At 49.6% G+C, this 19,025-nt stretch overlaps 1 protein-coding gene across 2 annotated transcripts in view; it reads left to right on the forward strand.

The window, feature by feature from the left end:
* The window catches only part of CENPE (centromere protein E), a 1,911,253-nt gene that overhangs the window by 569,829 nt on the left and 1,322,399 nt on the right, over positions 1–19,025 (forward strand). For both annotated transcript variants that reach the window (XM_085641421.1, XM_085641422.1), the window contains exon 32: positions 5,899–6,141. In XM_085641421.1, coding sequence (XP_085497547.1) covers positions 5,899–6,141 — 243 coding nt within the window. The remainder of the gene's footprint in view (positions 1–5,898; positions 6,142–19,025) is intronic.

The following is a 19,025-nucleotide window of genomic DNA, read 5'->3' on the forward strand; positions in this document are numbered from 1 at the left end:
CCATAACATCTGCTCGCATAGTGAGTGAGCTGCAGGCTTTATCTTCTAAGCCCCCTTTTCTATCTGTGTAGCTGGACAAAGTGTCACTTCGGACCAAGCCTTCATTCCTTCCTAAGTTTGTCATGCCTTTTCAGGTGGGGCAATCTGTAAAAATGCCCATCTTTTATCCACCCCTGCATTCCTCCCAAGGAGACTCCACTATCCGGACCCAAAAAGTGCATTGTTTTTTTTGTTTTTTTTTTATCGCAGTGAAGGGTGGATGATCCACTCTTCATTGGCTATGTGGGTGCCAAGAACGGTTGGGCGGTTAAAAAACAGACCATTTCCCTATGGATTGTCCTATGCATGCATCAAAATATGCTTTGAAAAAGGACCCTCCTGTGGGGTTGCGTGTTCATCCCACCAGAGCAACGGTGGCAACCACAGCATTAGCATGTGGAGTTCCAGTCCTTGACATCTGTCAGGCAGCAAAGTGGGCATACCTGCATATGTTTGCCAGACACTACTGCCTGGATAGCCAAGTTTGGAAGGTTGGGTACTTGGCCTGTTCGGTCCTCCAGGACTTACTGGTTTGATCTTGGTTCACAGACCCTACTCCGTGGATGGTATTGCTGTGGTATCTACTCTAAGGCAAGAAATCTACAACTAACCGTATCTATCGGATAAACAAGTTATTTACCTTCGGTAACGATGTATCTGGTGGAGACGTATGTTAGTTGTAGATTCCCTACCGTCCCACCCATCCTCCCTGCTTTGCGAACTGATTTTTAGGGATAGAGACTCACCTAAAACTGCCTAGTTTTGACGCACCAGTGGTCAGTGTTGATCATGGCTCTGCGCTTCTGGCGTGGAAGGTCATGTTAAGATCTGACAGCGTGTATAGGTGGCGTCTATTTAGTTCTGCGACGTCATCCTGGCATCCACGATTGCAGAAGTAGTGCTGAAGAAAAAATCTCCGGATCCAGACTGACGCCTGGGGAAAATTCTAAGTAAGAAATCTACAACTAACATATGTCTCTACCGAAGGTAACTAACTTGTTCATCATGTTTAACAGTCTATCACTCTTCTGACATTTTCTGTTCCTTCTCACCCATCAAAAGTGGAAAGGTTCTTTTCGTTTGGACCCCAAAAGAGCTATGAGTTTTTACAAAGAACATTGGGTGGAAGATCAGCTCTTTGTAGGGTTCCCTCGGGGAAAGAATGTCAAGGCAGTGCAGAAAAGAGCCTTATTTAGATGTGTAGTCCTTTGTTTTAGGTTCTGCAATGTATTGCCTAAGAAGCAACCTCCAGAAGTTCTGGTGGCTCCTTCCACCAAAGCCAAAGCTGCTACCACTGCTGTGGCATGCAGAGAGCTCGTTCTGGATATTTGTCAGGCTGCAAAATGGGTATCAGTTCACACATTCAGGAATCACTACTGCTTTGATTGCCGGGTTCAACATGAAGGACATTTTACACCTTCGGTCTTGCAGGATTTGTTGATCAGGACCATTTCAACGGCCCACTACCATGAGAGGTAATGCTTAAGTATCTATTCACAAGATGAAGAATCTGTGGATATAAGTATCCGCCTGAAAAAAAAGCTATTTACCTATGGTGAAGCTATTTTTGGTGTATATTCCATCTAACCACAGACCCCTCCCAGCTCCCCATTTTGGGAAATGTTTTATTTTGCGTTCTGAAAAGCTCACAGGTTAGAAATCTGCATACTAACATTGTGGGGTTTCGTGTCCAAGGCCGCGGACACTGCCAAGGAAGGAACTTACATAGCCGTGCTTAAGTGGTACTTATAAGCGTTACAACAAACAAATGATGGACGGAATGCTGACAATGCATACATTCTCCCCCAGTCAAGAGATCTGGGTTAAATCCATCGTACTTTTGCCCACTACACCACCCCAGTTTAGACATGGCCATATGCAAATCAGTCTTGACCCTGTGCCTCATGGGAACAGTTCAGCCCGAACTGCCAAGCCATGTCTTCCCTGGACCGGAATCAAGCATCCTAGGACCGGTTTCTGGCTATCAGCCGTCATCAGCCAGGATAGCTTGACTCCAGTGGCGTAGTGAGCACGGGCTCCACGTCTGGGAATACCCATCCCACTTAGGGCGAAAATCGTTACAACAAACAAATGATGGACGGAATGCTGACAATGCATACATTCTCCCCCAGTCAAGAGATCTGGGTTAAATCCATCGTACTTTTGCCCACTACACCACCCCAGTTTAGACATGGCCATATGCAAATCAGTCTTGACCCTGTGCCTCATGGGAACAGTTCAGCCCGAACTGCCAAGCCATGTCTTCCCTGGACCGGAATCAAGCATCCTAGGACCGGTTTCTGGCTATCAGCCGTCATCAGCCAGGATAGCTTGACTCCAGTGGCGTAGTGAGCACGGGCTCCACGTCTGGGAATACCCATCCCACTTAGGGCGAAAATCGTTACAACAAACAAATGATGGACGGAATGCTGACAATGCATACATTCTCCCCCAGTCAAGAGATCTGGGTTAAATCCATCGTACTTTTGCCCACTACACCACCCCAGTTTAGACATGGCCATATGCAAATCAGTCTTGACCCTGTGCCTCATGGGAACAGTTCAGCCCGAACTGCCAAGCCATGTCTTCCCTGGACCGGAATCAAGCATCCTAGGACCGGTTTCTGGCTATCAGCCGTCATCAGCCAGGATAGCTTGACTCCAGTGGCGTAGTGAGCACGGGCCCCACGTCTGGGAATACCCATCCCACTTAGGGCGAAAAGCGTTACAACAAACAAATGATGGACGGAATGCTGACAATGCATACATTCTCCCCCAGTCAAGAGATCTGGGTTAAATCCATCGTACTTTTGCCCACTACACCACCCCAGTTTAGACATGGCCATATGCAAATCAGTCTTGACCCTGTGCCTCATGGGAACAGTTCAGCCCGAACTGCCAAGCCATGTCTTCCCTGGACCGGAATCAAGCATCCTAGGACCGGTTTCTGGCTACATTGTCAGCATTCCGTCCATCATTTGTTTGTTGTAACGCTTTTCGCCCTAAGTGGGATGGGTATTCCCAGACGTGGGACCCGTGCTCACTACGCCACTGGAGTCAAGCTATCCTGGCTGATGACGGCTGATAGCCAGAAACCGGTCCTCGGATGCTTGATTCCGGTCCAGGGAAGACATGGCTTGGCAGTTCGGGCTGGACTGTTCCCATGAGGCACAGGGTCAAGACTGATTTGCATATGGCCATGTCTAAACTGGGGTGGTGTAGTGGGCAAAAGAACGATGGATTTAACCCAGATCTCTTGACTGGGGGAGAATGTCTGCATTGTCAGCATTCCGTCCATCATTTGTTTGTTGTAACGCTTTTCGCCCTAAGTGGGATGGGTATTCCCAGACGTGGGACCCGTGCTCACTACGCCACTGGAGTCAAGCTATCCTGGCTGATGACGGCTGATAGCCAGAAACCGGTCCTCGGATGCTTGATTCCGGTCCAGGGAAGACATGGCTTGGCAGTTCGGGCTGGACTGTTCCCATGAGGCACAGGGTCAAGACTGATTTGCATATGGCCATGTCTAAACTGGGGTGGTGTAGTGGGCAAAAGAACGATGGATTTAACCCAGATCTCTTGACTGGGGGAGAATGTCTGCATTGTCAGCATTCCGTCCATCATTTGTTTGTTGTAACGCTTTTCGCCCTAAGTGGGATGGGTATTCCCAGACGTGGGACCCGTGCTCACTACGCCACTGGAGTCAAGCTATCCTGGCTGATGACGGCTGATAGCCAGAAACCGGTCCTCGGATGCTTGATTCCGGTCCAGGGAAGACATGGCTTGGCAGTTCGGGCTGGACTGTTCCCATGAGGCACAGGGTCAAGACTGATTTGCATATGGCCATGTCTAAACTGGGGTGGTGTAGTGGGCAAAAGAACGATGGATTTAACCCAGATCTCTTGACTGGGGGAGAATGTCTGCATTGTCAGCATTCCGTCCATCATTTGTTTGTTGTAACGCTTTTCGCCCTAAGTGGGATGGGTATTCCCAGACGTGGGACCCGTGCTCACTACGCCACTGGAGTCAAGCTATCCTGGCTGATGACGCTGATAGCCAGAAACCGGTCCTCGGATGCTTGATTCCGGTCCAGGGAAGACATGGCTTGGCAGTTCGGGCTGGACTGTTCCCATGAGGCACAGGGTCAAGACTGATTTGCATATGGCCATGTCTAAACTGGGGTGGTGTAGTGGGCAAAAGAACGATGGATTTAACCCAGATCTCTTGACTGGGGGAGAATGTCTGCATTGTCAGCATTGCGTCCATCATTTGTTTGTTGTAACGCTTTTCGCCCTAAGTGGGATGGGTATTCCCAGACGTGGGACCCGTGCTCACTACGCCACTGGAGTCAAGCTATCCTGGCTGATGACGGCTGATAGCCAGAAACCGGTCCTCGGATGCTTGATTCCGGTCCAGGGAAGACATGGCTTGGCAGTTCGGGCTGGACTGTTCCCATGAGGCACAGGGTCAAGACTGATTTGCATATGGCCATGTCTAAACTGGGGTGGTGTAGTGGGCAAAAGAACGATGGATTTAACCCAGATCTCTTGACTGGGGGAGAATGTCTGCATTGTCAGCATTCCGTCCATCATTTGTTTGTTGTAACGCTTTTCGCCCCAAGTGGGATGGGTATTCCCAGACGTGGGACCCGTGCTCACTACGCCACTGGAGTCAAGCTATCCTGGCTGATGACGGCTGATAGCCAGAAACCGGTCCTCGGATGCTTGATTCCGGTCCAGGGAAGACATGGCTTGGCAGTTCGGGCTGGACTGTTCCCATGAGGCACAGGGTCAAGACTGATTTGCATATGGCCATGTCTAAACTGGGGTGGTGTAGTGGGCAAAAGAACGATGGATTTAACCCAGATCTCTTGACTGGGGGAGAATGTCTGCATTGTCAGCATTCCGTCCATCATTTGTTTGTTGTAACGCTTTTCGCCCTAAGTGGGATGGGTATTCCCAGACGTGGGACCCGTGCTCACTACGCCACTGGAGTCAAGCTATCCTGGCTGATGACGGCTGATAGCCAGAAACCGGTCCTCGGATGCTTGATTCCGGTCCAGGGAAGACATGGCTTGGCAGTTCGGGCTGGACTGTTCCCATGAGGCACAGGGTCAAGACTGATTTGCATATGGCCATGTCTAAACTGGGGTGGTGTAGTGGGCAAAAGAACGATGGATTTAACCCAGATCTCTTGACTGGGGGAGAATGTCTGCATTGTCAGCATTCCGTCCATCATTTGTTTGTTGTAACGTTTTTCGCCCTAAGTGGGATGGGTATTCCCAGACGTGGGACCCGTGCTCACTACGCCACTGGAGTCAAGCTATCCTGGCTGATGACGGCTGATAGCCAGAAACCGGTCCTCGGATGCTTGATTCCGGTCCAGGGAAGACATGGCTTGGCAGTTCGGGCTGGACTGTTCCCATGAGACACAGGGTCAAGACTGATTTGCATATGGCCATGTCTAAACTGGGGTGGTGTAGTGGGCAAAAGAACGATGGATTTAACCCAGATCTCTTGACTGGGGGAGAATGTCTGCATTGTCAGCATTCCGTCCATCATTTGTTTGTTGTAACGCTAAGTGGTACTTATAAGCAGCTCTATCAGTCACTTCTGATGCTGACCTGGGTTAACACTGCAACCTACCTGCATCCAAGGCTATGTTGTAAAAATCTTGTGCATCCAGTGTCGCACCGGGGTATATTCATAAGGTGAGGAATCTGTGGTTCTGTCATGCCAGAAACAAAATAATAATCTGATGTCCATGATTGACTTTTTGAATTTTAAATTTTCCTCAATTGACCACTTTAACGGAAGATCTGCAGGAGAAACTCATGAAATAAAATGTTTTTTTTTTTCAGAAAACTGAGCTGCAGGAGAGATTTACTTCTGAGATGCAACATCTGGAAGAACAGTTAAAAGCCAGTGAAACTGCTCTGAAAGCAGTAGAAGATGAAAAATGTGAAATTGTGCAGCAACTCCAGAATCTCAAAAAAGCTACAGAAGCTTTTACGCAAGACAAACCTGAGTTGCAACTGGTGCAAGACTCCCTTAAAGTAGAGAGAGACCAGCTCAAAGAAGAAGTTGAAACGAAAATTGAGCAGGTAACCTACTGTTAATTTGTTGCAGCCAAGATTGTTTGATTTAAACACTTGAAAGTACTTGCAGGTGGTTATGCTTTTCATTAGTTAGGGGGACAAAGCTTTGAAGTTTTACCCTTTTTATGAAATTATCCTTTTGTCTGAATTTGATTTTATGCACCAATTTCTCTCATGGCTGTAATGCTTGTATATGCTTTTCTCACTGGGGCTCCCCAAGTACTATTAGTCCTTAAATATTCTATCTGAAAGAAACACGTTAGTGTTAGATTCCTTACCTTCGAATAGCCCCAGGCGTCAGACTGGATCCGGAAAGTTTTCGCTAGCAGTACCTCTGCGCTTCAGTAGGTGGCGTCGTGCGGCTCCGCGTCCGTCGCTGACGACGTATGTGCCGAGATGACGTCACAGAGACTACTTACGCGCCACCCATGCGCGCTGACATCAGTTCTTTCTTTTTCCGCGCCAGTAAGCGCAGAGCCGGTTAGAGCACGTACCTTGGTGACTTTTTGACTATCTTTTTGAGACTTTTGTCTCCTGTAAGTTTGAGTCTGGTGCACGTAGGATGTCTGGTTTTAAGTCTTGTGTGGCCTGCCATCGCAATATGCCGGTGGCGGACCTCCACGAAGTCTGCCCCTTATGCTTGGAGAGCGACCACGAAACCCGGTCCTGTGTGGACTGTCTGGCCTTGGCCCCGAAGGCCTTGAGGGAGCTGCGCCAGAAGCTGGTTGAGATCCGGCACTCGTCCCTGCGCTGTTCATGGTCCTTGGGCCGCTCTCGAGAAAGCTCGCGGGGCCACCATCATCGCTCCTCCTGCTCCAAGTCTTCACCCTTGGATTTGGGTAGGAGAAGAAACAAAAAGAAGTCGAAGAAGCGCTGTTGCTCTACGACGTCCACCCGTCTGTCCCCGGATGCGGATGAGGGGGACAGGGGTTCTGCCCCTGTGGCTCCTTCGGAGCCCGGGAGTCCCGCGGCCTACCCACGTTAACCGGGTCCGTCGGCGACTCCCACACAGGTGCAAGAATTTCTTGCTACCATGGACCGCATGTTTAGGCCTCGGCCTCCTGCCGGCACGCCCTTGGGCCCGCGGTCCCGTGTCAGGATCCTGTCAAGCCATCGGCGCCGGCTCCGGCCCCAGCGCAGCAGGATCCTGCGCTGCTGGCTCCGGCCGCGGCGCCACGAGGTCCCCCGCTGCCGGCTCGGGCCCCAGCGCCACCCTCGGCTCCGTCTCCGGCGCCGCAGTGGATGCCATTTGTTCCGCTCCTGCCCAGGTTCCAGGACTATTTTGTCCCTACCTGGGATCCGCATTGGGACACGGCGCCGGTTCGGCGCCGTGCCCAGGACTTTGTTCCTTCCCCGGTCCCTGCCCTGCCGCCGCAGTCTGTACCAGATTCGGCGGAGGTGGAGGATGACTGGGAGGGGTCCGATGACCCTCTTGCTAGTCAGTGTGACTCTGAGCAGGACTGGCCGGACGAGTTAGAGGAGGCCGGCGGCCTCGACGTCCCAGAGTGCCTTTCCCACGGCTCCGCCGGATAAGGACTCTAAGAAGCTGGAGCAGTTCGGCAAGCGGTTGTTCTTTTCGGCCAGCTTAGGGCTGCGGTCGGTGAACACCGCCTGCCTATTGGGTCGCTATTCCCACGCAGTGTGGGATACAGTTGAACAGGTGTGGCCTCAGTGTCCTGAAGAGACCCAAGCTGTGCTGTCCCAAGTTGTTGCCGAGGGTAAAGATGCGGCTAAGTTCGCCATTCGGTGTGGTTTGGACACTGCGGACTCACTAGGTAGGACAATTGCTACGACTGTGGTGCTTTGTCGCCACTCCTGGTTGAGATCTACCGGGTTTTCGCCAGATGTCCAAAGCTCACTCATGGACATGCCCTTTGATGGCACTCGCCTGTTTGGCGATAAAACAAACAGTGCGCTGGAGCGTTTGAAGGACTCGCGGGACACGGCCAAGTCCTTAGGTCTTTACACGAAAAGCCCAGCCACTCCTGGTTTTCATTACTTTCGTGGCCACAGCAGGGGCACCCAGGCACGTTCCTTCAGCAAGCCTGTGCAGACCCAGCCTCAGTGCGGCCGCGGTTTCCGCAGGGGCAGGTTTAGGAATCAGTGTGGGGCTCAGTCCACCTCCGCCACTTCTACCTCCAAACCTTCCTAATCCGAGCTTTGGGGGGCACCCCATGCCAGTGGATGGCAGCATCCGCCACCGTCACCTCCCCCACTGGCACGCTATCACATTGGATAAGTGGGTGTTGCAGATCAACCGCAAGGGTTACTCCCTTCCCTTTCAGTCCACCCCTCCAGCTATGCCACCTCAGTACCACCGCATGTCGGGGGAACACTTGGTACGTCTCCAGCAGGAAGGCACGGCCCTCTTGACCAAGGGGGCCATAGAGTGCGTTCCTGGGCCAGAAGTAGGGAGTGGTTGTTATTCCCACTATTTTCTGGTCCCCAAGACGGACAAAGGGGGTCTGCGTCCCATCTTGGACCTTCGGAACGTCAACCGCTTCCTCCGGAAGGAGAACTTCAAGATGTTGACTTTGGCTCAGGTCTTGTCTGCTTTCGATTCAGGAGACTGTATGGTAGCGTTGGACTTGCAGGATGCCTATTTTCATGTTCCCGTCCTGCCAGCCCACCGGCGTTACCTGCGGTTCATGGTGGGCTACGAGCGTTTTGTTTACCGTGCTCCCCTTTAAACTTACCAGCGCCCCTTGGGTGTTCACGAAAGTGATGGCAGTGGTCACAGCTCATCTGCGCAGATCGGGGGTCTCAGTCTTCCGCTATCTAGACGACTGGTTGTTGAAGGAGGGCTCGCCCCAAACGGTCGTCTCACACCTCCAGACTACGGCCGACCTCCTGCATTTGCTGGGGTTTTCCATCAATGTTCCGAAGTTGCACCTGAGTCCCTCTCAGAAGCTCCAATTCATCGGAGCGGTTCTGGATTTGGCGCAGTTTCGGGTCTATCCTCCCGAACAGCGGATCCGGGATATTCAGAGTATGATTCTGATCTTTCAGCCTCTATCCCGGGTTTCAGTCAGGATGACCCTCCGGCTCCTGGGCCTGCTGGCCTCCTGCTAGTGCAACATGCTAGATGGCATATGCGGGCTCTGCAGTGGGACCTGAAGTGTCAGTGGGCACAGCATCAGGGCAACCTGTCCAATCACGTCCAGATCTCCGAGGGTACTGCACGTCAATTGCAGTGGTGGCTCACGAATCGCAATTGGATCAATGGCAGATCCCTCTCCCTTCCCCCACCGGAGTTCACAGTGGTGACGGATGCGTCCCTCCTGGGATGGGGTGGCCACATGGGAGAGGCGGAGATCAGGGGCCTCAGGTCTCCGACGGAGTCCCGGCTCCATATCAACCTTCTGGAGCTGCGGGCGATCTGACTTGCTCTGAAAGCCTTCCTTCCCTCTGTCCGGGGACAGGTAGTGCAGGTGTTCACAGACAACACCACCGCAATGTGGTATTGCAACAAAGTAGTTTCCGTGACGTCATCTCGGCGCATACGACGCAAGTGAAGGACGCGGAGCCGCACGATGCCACATTCTGATGCGCAGAGGTACTGCTAGCAAACTTTCCGGATCCAGTCTGACGCCTGGGGATATTCTAAGAAGGTAAGGAATCTAACACTAATGTTTCTTTCAGATATATCGTTACCGAAATTAAGTAACTTGTTAGTCACTCCAACTCTTTCGGACAACTTGTTTTATTCACCCATGATGTGGGGCTGCTGTTTTTGGCAAGCTCAATCATGTGATCTAAATTAATTTTCTTAGACTTTGCATGTTCCTATTTTTAGAGTGCAGAAACAGTTGCTTCATAGGCAAATTTACCTTCCACAAACAATTTCACATTGCTTAGTGTTGAATGCTTTTGAGGCCGAAGTGCTTGATCTCTTGATTCCACTCATGACACTGTAGCAGGGATTGTGGTTGCAGGAGCTTTTAATGTGTGGCTCTTGAAAACAGAATGCAGTGCAAGCAGAGTATTTTAAGTATTGCACAATGTGGGTTTTGAATAAGTAATATTTGCTCAGTTTCTTGTGAAAGAACAGGTTTGATACTTGATGAACATTGAGCTGTTAAATTCTTTGTAACTGCCATGAATTGTTAAGATAACGTTTTATCCAAGACCAATAGGATAATTAAAGAAACCCCTTAATTAGGACATCAACAAATCTGAACCTACTAACAAACGAAAAAGTCTTTGATGTCTGGATTTTACTCCAAGTGATTTGATAAGTGCACCATTGTGCATCTGAAAGCAATTCAAGAGCGGGGGGGGGGGAGGGGTGCAGCTATATCGCCGATAAGATGTGAGAAGCAGTTGTGGCCTTTACGTATGGTCCTGGACTCTTTCTGTATCTTAGTCTTTCCCGCAACCATTCTGCTTCCCGCTGGAAGTCTTTCAGTAAGTCTAATTCAAAACGCACACAAAAAAGTGAAGCTGGACGCCATCCCATCCCTCCACTCAGGCTCCAAGGAGAGGGAGTGAAGGCGTCAAGAGGCAAGTCACACCATCAAGGTCGTCTGTCACTGAGCTGATTCTTCAGCTGTTCCTGACCATTCCAGAGGTTCTCTGGCCTTTGTTGAACTTGTAGCTGATTAACATCTTAAAAGAAGCCATGCTACAGATAGTAGTCAGTGTACTTCAGCTCCTGCTGGTGTAGCTTTGGGCCTCAAGGCACCACAGAAGCATCTAGTTGGGTCACTGTCGATGGCTCCTGCCCTGGGGCTGTCTGTTCCCTTGCTACCTGTTACTGGGCATGTACGGACTCCGGTACAGACTTTCTCTCACACTCCTCTGCCACTTCCCTCCACCCTGATGCCTATGAAAGATGACCCAGTGTTAATTCCTATGTAGGATCCCGAACCAATGTCAATCCGAGCTTGACCAATGTCTCACTGTATAATTTAAAAAAATGCAACTGGTCGTAATGCACCCTAACTCTAATCCTGTGCCTCTACTACATCGCAGCTACCAACAGAGACTCTTATCTTTTTGTCTTCGACTCTGATCCTGTGGCAGAGCAGGTTGCACTCCAGCATGTTGATAGAGGTAAAAGGGATGACTTGCTTCCTCTTCATTACACTGAGGATGCTTTTAACCTTGATGTTCTAAATACCTGTGGGTTTGACTGCTCCCCCGGGACAGAGCTTTACTCGCACCATGGGCCACCAACATAGAACAGTGCCTTATTCTCAATGTAGAAGAGTGCCTAATTCTCAGTAGTGGTTTGGAGAGCAGCTGGGGTGCTAGAGCTACAACTTTATTCTACTGAGACTAAAACTATCGTTTGATGGAAGTACTTAAGTGTGGGCCTGCAACATCTGAGCCCTTGCTTCCATTCAGTGATGCTTTTACAGAACCTCTTATAACTACCTGGTAGAAATCATGTTTGTAGGAAGGTGGATATCTGACAATGATTACCCCCAACTTTTTGCCTAGTGTCTAGCTGGTTTTTCGACTTAGTTGGCCTGAGATCCTGCCATTCAGGGTCTCAGGCTGTCTGCTCTCTCTTTAAAATGGACTCCATGTACCCTAGGTACATAACCAATTGGTAAGGATCACCTTATTGGACCCTGTACAGTGTACCCTAGGTACCCAGGGCATAGGTGTACCCTAGGCCTACCAGGGGCTGCAGCATGTATTATGCCACCCCTGGCCTGGCCTTCCATTTTGACACAACTGGCTGATCACTCAGCTGGGGCAAGGTCGTGTAATCACCCCTTGCTTAGGTGTAGTATTCCTATACCTAACTTACATATAGACACATGTGTACCTATCAGTCACTCCTATGGCAGGCCTTAACAATCCTGGAGGCAGAGTGCTTGGTAACATGTGAGATGGGGCTCTAGCATGAGCTGAACCTGTCTGCAGCTTTCGGAACCCAGTCCTTATAGCTGTTCTATGATATAGCCTACCATATACTCTTAAAGTGCCTTATAATCTTAAACGGTTATGGTAACTATGGTTTGGCTTTATCGAAACATGTCGTGTAAGGTGTCTAACACTGTGGAATAATACCCCCATGCCATTTCTGGACATGAGGATATTATCCCCCCCTTCTAGAGGGAAAGACATGTTAAAATCATACTTCACTGTTAGCCTCTGACCAAAGCCTCAGCATCACAAAATGGATGCTGCTGCCACGACACAAGTCTGACCTCCTGCAGCTGGGAGTGATCCCAGCCAGGGAGGCCTGGACAATAGGTTTCCTGCTTGGGGAGGTGCTAGCATCTCCCCAGACAGCCTTTAGTGTATTGGGGCAGGGTGGGCTGAAAGGAATGAGACATGCCTGGGGCACACAAGGTGTTCCTTGCATAGTCCAGTTCAAACCGGCGCTGGGGCACTCCAGCCCCAGCTCTGGCGCGAAACTGGACAAAGGGAAGTGGGTGTAACCACCCCCTCCCAGGTCCCACCCATAAGGCGTGACCTAGCAGGTATCCCAGCCCCCCAGATTAGTATAAGAGTGGGAGTTGGGCCTCAAGACTTTAGATTATCCTGAACCTGCAAACTTGAACAGAAACTCTGGACCTTCGACATTCGACGAAAGAAGAAGACTGAAGAATCTCCCTTGTAGCCAAGGAGTGGCTACCCTGTGCAAACAGGCACCATCAAGAGACTACCCTTTGCTTTGCCCACGTTCTACGAGGAACCGACTGCAGAGCCCGACCAGAGCCTTGACTTCCAGACTTCTCCGACCCTGATCCACATCCACAGCAAAGCTGAGATCCGTGGAGGCGACGAGCGACGTGGGACCGGCTACCTGGGAAAAGTGGCTAGTAACTTCAAGCGCTGCTTCTGAGGCACCCTCGAAGTTGTGCACCGGGGATTGAGAAGCCCCAACCCCAAGCACCATCTGCACCGAAGATCAGCCCCCCACACTCCACGAGTCCTGCGTGGGGCCCTTCTGCATTTTCCTGCTTGCCGCGTCTGTCCGGTTGCTTGCCCGCTGGCTAGTGGCCTTTGTGATGACGCACCCTGAAATCTTCTGCGCTGGTTTGGCTCCTCCAGACTGGCTCCCGCTTCTCTGCAAAGAAGAAGCACCCCAGACCTTCCTGGTCTGCACCAGAAGCAAGTCCTCCGTTCTTCGTGGGTTCCGCTTGCCAAGGCTTGGTAAGTCCTAGTCCAACTTCGACGCCGCCGACAGCAAGAGCCTTCGTGGGACAGCTCGCCTCCTGGTCCTGGTCGTCCTCGACGCTTCCTGGTCCTCCTGGCTGCAGCGACAAGCTTCACCTTCACCTGCAAACTTCACGACATCGCCTGGTTCCTTCCTGGTTCCACGTGGTCACTGGCTAGTGACCTTGACTCTGTCCCTTCTGCTTGCAGGTCTCCTCTCTTCTTGATCCCAGCCTTGGGATCCACCGGACACTCTTCACTGACTGCCTGTCAGCATCTTTCTTCAGGCATCCATAGGAGTCGACGACGAAAACCGACGCATCCTCACCCCCTATGCACCCGCAGCCTGTGGGCTAGGTAACTTGGGTACTCCGGTGCTCATCAGGATAGTGACTATCCTAGTGTCTAGTTTTCCAGTCTCGACTTCCTAGCTACTCCGGAAGTGTCCTAAATCTATCGTTTTCTAAACTGTACTATTGCTAGTGACTTTTACGCATTACGCGTGAGTGTTTCCACTCTGCACACGAATCCCGTGGGCCTCCCACTTCCTAACTAACGCTAGTGTAGTGTAGCCCCAGCGATTCCCTAGGCCTATTCTATTTCCGTGACCGTGGTCCTTATACCACTTACTTAGTATATGGTTTGCGTGGCCCCTAGGGCCTAACTGTATTACTTACCTGTGTGACTTAATGTATGCTTAAATAAGACTGTGTTGTACTTACCTCTAATCTCATAAAGAGTGCTGAGGGTTTGTCTAGAATAAATACACTTTATTTTATATATATATCTGTTGTGGTGTCCTTTCATTTGGTATTCAAGGGATTATATATGGTATCACAGCTGGCTTCACATGCCATTCAGAGTTTAGCCTAAGACTGCTCTTGTCCATGCTACCACTAGGATAGCTGGTCTATAAGGTTGACTTTACAACCAATCACCATAAGGGTATTTGGACTGATATAAGGTGTACACTAGAACTAGTGACATCATACATCCGGCCAACTTCTCACAATGTTCTTACCCACCTTTGAAGAATCAGGTGACCAGATGTCATTGACTAGCACCAGGTGACCGTGATTGTCTCTGCAAGTATCACATTCCAGAGAGTCCTATTGGGTAGGCTTAGACCAATAAAGTGAATCCAAATCGATTCCCCCTCCTCCAAATAGAAAATAAATCTAAAGGATTGATTCATATGGCAAGAGCATGATTTCTTCAGCTAGTTTGGAGCTGTGGTCTGTCAGTGCAGTCTGCTTGTTTGTTCATTGCATCAGTGAGATCTAGCCATTAGTCTCCAAAGCTGAGAGGACCTCTGCGGCCCAGGCTATACACAATGGACAAGACGTAGGCAAATAACTTTCCGCTCAGGTTTGTATGCCACAGATTGACTTGCATGGGGGTTGGTTCCAGTGTGGTCCTTCGTCGGGATGGAGTCTAATGGTTTCTCTGGTGACATGCAGGCTTCACTGGTTGATTAGTTCAGTTTCTCTAGTGAGAGCATTGACTCCACTTTGGAATGCTTTAAAGGTAAGATAGCTTGCAGGCTCTACAGTGGAATTTGAAGTTACAGGGGCCTATCAACAAGACTACCTTTTCGAAGCTCTCCAGATCTTGGAGGAGGGAGCTAAAGGTTTTCAGTGGCGGTTGACCAACCAGTTTGTCCTGCCCAGGCAACTCTCTCTTCCCCACTCAGAGTTGACAGTGATCATAGTTGTTTCACTGCTGGGTTTGGGGAGGGGATGAAGAGGGTACTTGGGGGAACTGGAGGGCAGAGAACTTTGCTCTTCAGTAAAAGGCCAGCTCCACGTCAGTCTTCTGGAGCTGTTGTCCATTCATCTGTCTCCGAGGGTTTCCTGCCCCCTTTCAGGGGGGAGGCTGGTGCAGGTTCACATTGATAACACTACTACCATGTGGCACTGCAACAATCTGGGCTGGGTGCGGTGCTGTGCCAGGAGTCCCTGCGTCGCTGGAGGTGGTTGGAGCACCAGGACATTTGCCAGGTTGTCAATCACCCAGTGGGGTTCCCTAATGCCAAGAGGGAGGATCTAAGCGCACTTTGTCTGGTAGATCACAAGTGTCAGCTACATTACAAGGTGGAACAGGGCATTTTTAACCAGTGGGTAGAACCCTGGCTAGATCTTTCTGCCACGCTAGAATGTGCTATGTAACCAGTATTGCATGGTGTAGTTTAACCAAGTGCACCCTCTGAATTGGAGCAAAGGACTTCTGTACACCTACCCGCCACTTGCTCTTCTGCTCAGAGTTTTGAAGACGGTTGGGATCAACTGGGTCCAAGTCAGTCTGTCAATCAGTGCTTGTTTCGGGGGCAAACTCCTTCAAACATTTAAATATTAACAGCCATAAATGTGAAAATATGAACCATCATTACTTAACATTCATTTTTGAACACAAAAAGCCTACTAGGCCGATAGTCCTCAAATGTTTATCTTCTGAGTCTAGTAGCTGCATTGAGGCAAGCTTTTAGAGGGACTGTGGAAGTCTTTGGCAGGCCAGATAGGGTAGAGCAGCCATATTCAATTCTGGAGATAACTAACTCCTGAACTGCGGTTTTTAGGTCCGCCGTTTCAAGGAAGAGTTTGTTTTTTCAAGTATCTCATATGGAACCTGGCCGTTTTGGCCATCAAGTTGATGTGTTCACGCATATTCAGGTTGCTGTCCACGGTTATACCGAGAGATTTGGCAGAATCCACTATGGTCGGTGTGCAGTTGAGTGCTGTGATCGAATTAATCCATTCCAGGATGACCTTGGAGTTATTAGGGGGGGGGAGATGAGCAGGGGCTCCGTTTTTTGGGCATTCAGTTTGAGCTGGTTATTGGCGAACCATTGCGCAGTCAGTTTCAAGATTTAGATGGGTAATCTCCTCAAGAGAAGAGATTCTGATGTATATCTAAGTATAATCTGCGTACAAGTGGAAGGAGATGTTGGCCGTGCGAAGAATTTCAGCTAATGGTTCAAGGTAGAGATTGAAGAGGGTAGGGGACAGAGTAGAGCCTTGAGGGACACCGATAGATATCTGGGAAGGAGCAGATAGGTTGATGACTACTAATCTCTGGGTGTTGTTCTGGAGGAAGGAACCAAACCATTTGATGACGGTATCTCTTAGACCCATCCTGTGTTCGAGGCGTTCGAGAAGATGCTCTTGGTTGACTGTGTCGAATGCCGAAGAAAGATCCAGAAGGATCAAGAGACAGGTTTTGCATTGGTCAAGGGCTTGGAGAGCTTCATCAACGATGTGAAGAATAGTAGTTTCAGTGCTGTGCCCAGGCCTGAACCCAGATTGGAAATCGTCAAGCAATTTGAAATTAGCGATATGTTGGCTTAGTTGTAGCTGCACACATTTCTCCAGCACTTTTGCAAGAAGAGGGATATTAGAAATTGGTCTCAAGTGGTCTGGAATTGCTGTTTCGCTTTTTTTTCCCTTCTTCCGCCATTTTGTCTCTTATTTTCCCCTCGTCCGTTTCCCCCGATGTCTCCCCTCCTCTGTCGCGTGCGGCTCCGATAGACTCCCGCTACTCAGGCGGTGACTCCAGAGGTAGGAGCGGGGGATATCGCTGTACGCGCGATCTTTTTGTGTGGTGGGCACTCTGAGCAGCGCTGCTCTTTATTCCAGTGCTTGCCTCGCCCGCTACCCCCCTCTCACCTCTGGCCGCTGAGGGTCGGTCTTTGTTCCTTACTCCTTGCTCCTTCGTGGTTGTGTAGCTGGGGGACCGTTTTTAGTTTCGGTTTCCTCCGTTGTTTCTTGTGGGCGCCATCTTGGATGCCTCAGCCCTCCATCCGTGTTCTTAACTTTGCTTTTCTTAGCATTTCGGGGCGTTCATACCTCTCCACGATGGTATCACTCTATGGCGTGTGAGTTCCGATGCCCCCTGCTGTGTCCCTTTTTCTTGGCGGTTCGCTGTTCATCGGAGTAAACTCCCTTCGCTTGCTCAGTTACGGCGCATCGGCAGGATCAGGCAGCCATTAGCTCTGCCATCCAAGCCACGCCCCGTGGGCTTTCCTAGAACAATGCATGTACAGTTTCAACTTGGTAGAAGTCTTTGTCAGAATGACAATGGCCCTATACCAGTCTCCCACGGCCCGCATCGTGATAAATGGCTCGCTCTCTGACACATTCACGTTACAACAAGGGACCAGACAAGGGTGCCCACTCTCACCGTCACTCTTCCTCCTGGCGCTAGAACCTCTCATTAAGGACATAAAAGTAAATGAAAATATCAAGGGGATAAACTTTAAAGGAATGAACATAAAACTGGCAGCCTACGCAGACGATATTCTGATAATGACAGAGCAACCCCAGGCATCAATAGAAGCGCTATTGTCCACGATAAAAGATTACTCGGACCACTCAGGGTACAAGCTTAATAAAGACAAATCTGAGTGCAAGCCGCTGAATATCTTCTGTTCCAGAGAAGTCCTGGGAAACTCAGGGCTGACCTGGCAGACCAACTATATCAAATACTTGGGTATACTATTTGGTAGCTACCTACTAACCACAATACAACACAATGAGAAACTTCTACTGATAATGATAAAGAAACATTTAGAGGACTGGTCACCAAAATTTATGACATGGTGGGGACGAATTGAAACACTAAAAATGATGATCACACCCCTGGTAAATTATCTATCGGGGATGATCCCCATCTTCCTAACAGATGACTTCCACCAAAGGGTAGATAAATTGTGCACCAAATTCCTGTGGAGGGATAAGAAAGCAAGGATAAGCATAAAAAACTAAGATTACCGAAAACACAAGGAGGGGTGAACCTAGCGGATTTCAAGCTCTTCCTACTAGCTTTCATTGCCAAGCAAAGCATACAGTGGGTAGATCAAACACCGGAATATACACCGGTGTGGTTTCAAGTAGAAAAGGCCATTCTGAACAACCTGAACCCACTAGCCTTGCTAACAACAAATGCATACCCACACGCGAACAACCCTATACTGAGAAATACCAAAATAGCACTGTTAAAACTCGACAGCAGAATGGAGGTCAGTATCAAAGGCTCAAAACCAGAAGCAATCTGGGGGAACAACAACCTTAAATACAGAGGGAGAACCCTTAGATTCGACACATGGATAGAGAAAGGCATCTCACACCCGCATCAACTAGAAAAGGGAAACACATCAATCACATTCGCTGAATTGAAGACAAGCCACCAGCAACAAGACCTAGATCTGTACAGGTTTCTAAAGATAACGACAGCCATAACAAAATCAAAACTAAAAGACACCACGCCCTCGATAATCCAATATGTAAAGAACATAAACAAACTAGGCCACCAAGCATCGAAGATATACAAAACACTAAGACCTCTCAAACACAAACTGAATAACAAAACAAAGGGATACTGGGACACACACTCACATCCCCCAATAAAAGAACAGGAGTGGGAAAGGATATGGGCATCGGCCACACAAAATAAAATCACACCTGTTCTCGCCCAAACCAAATTATGGCTCCTTTAAAAAAACGTTTTGGACCCCAGCCTGACTACACACACTAGGGCTAAGAGACAACCCAACGTGCTGGAATTGTGGCAAGGGGAGGGGGGGATTTAGAACACCTGATCTTCCAGTGCCCAAGGCTCAAGATCTTCTGGCATAAGGTTATGGACAATGTTTTTATGTGCAAAATCACCAGGAACTTTGCCTCTCATCACAGCGTTCATTCGAACAGACCTTCCCACAGAGGGGGAGAGAGAGAACTACTGAACCTACTCCTAACAGCGGCAATCAAACTCGTGCT

The sequence above is a fragment of the Triturus cristatus genome, chromosome 2_2 (assembly GCF_964204655.1).
Source record: "Triturus cristatus chromosome 2_2, aTriCri1.1, whole genome shotgun sequence".
Classification (NCBI taxonomy): Eukaryota; Metazoa; Chordata; class Amphibia; order Caudata; family Salamandridae; genus Triturus; species Triturus cristatus.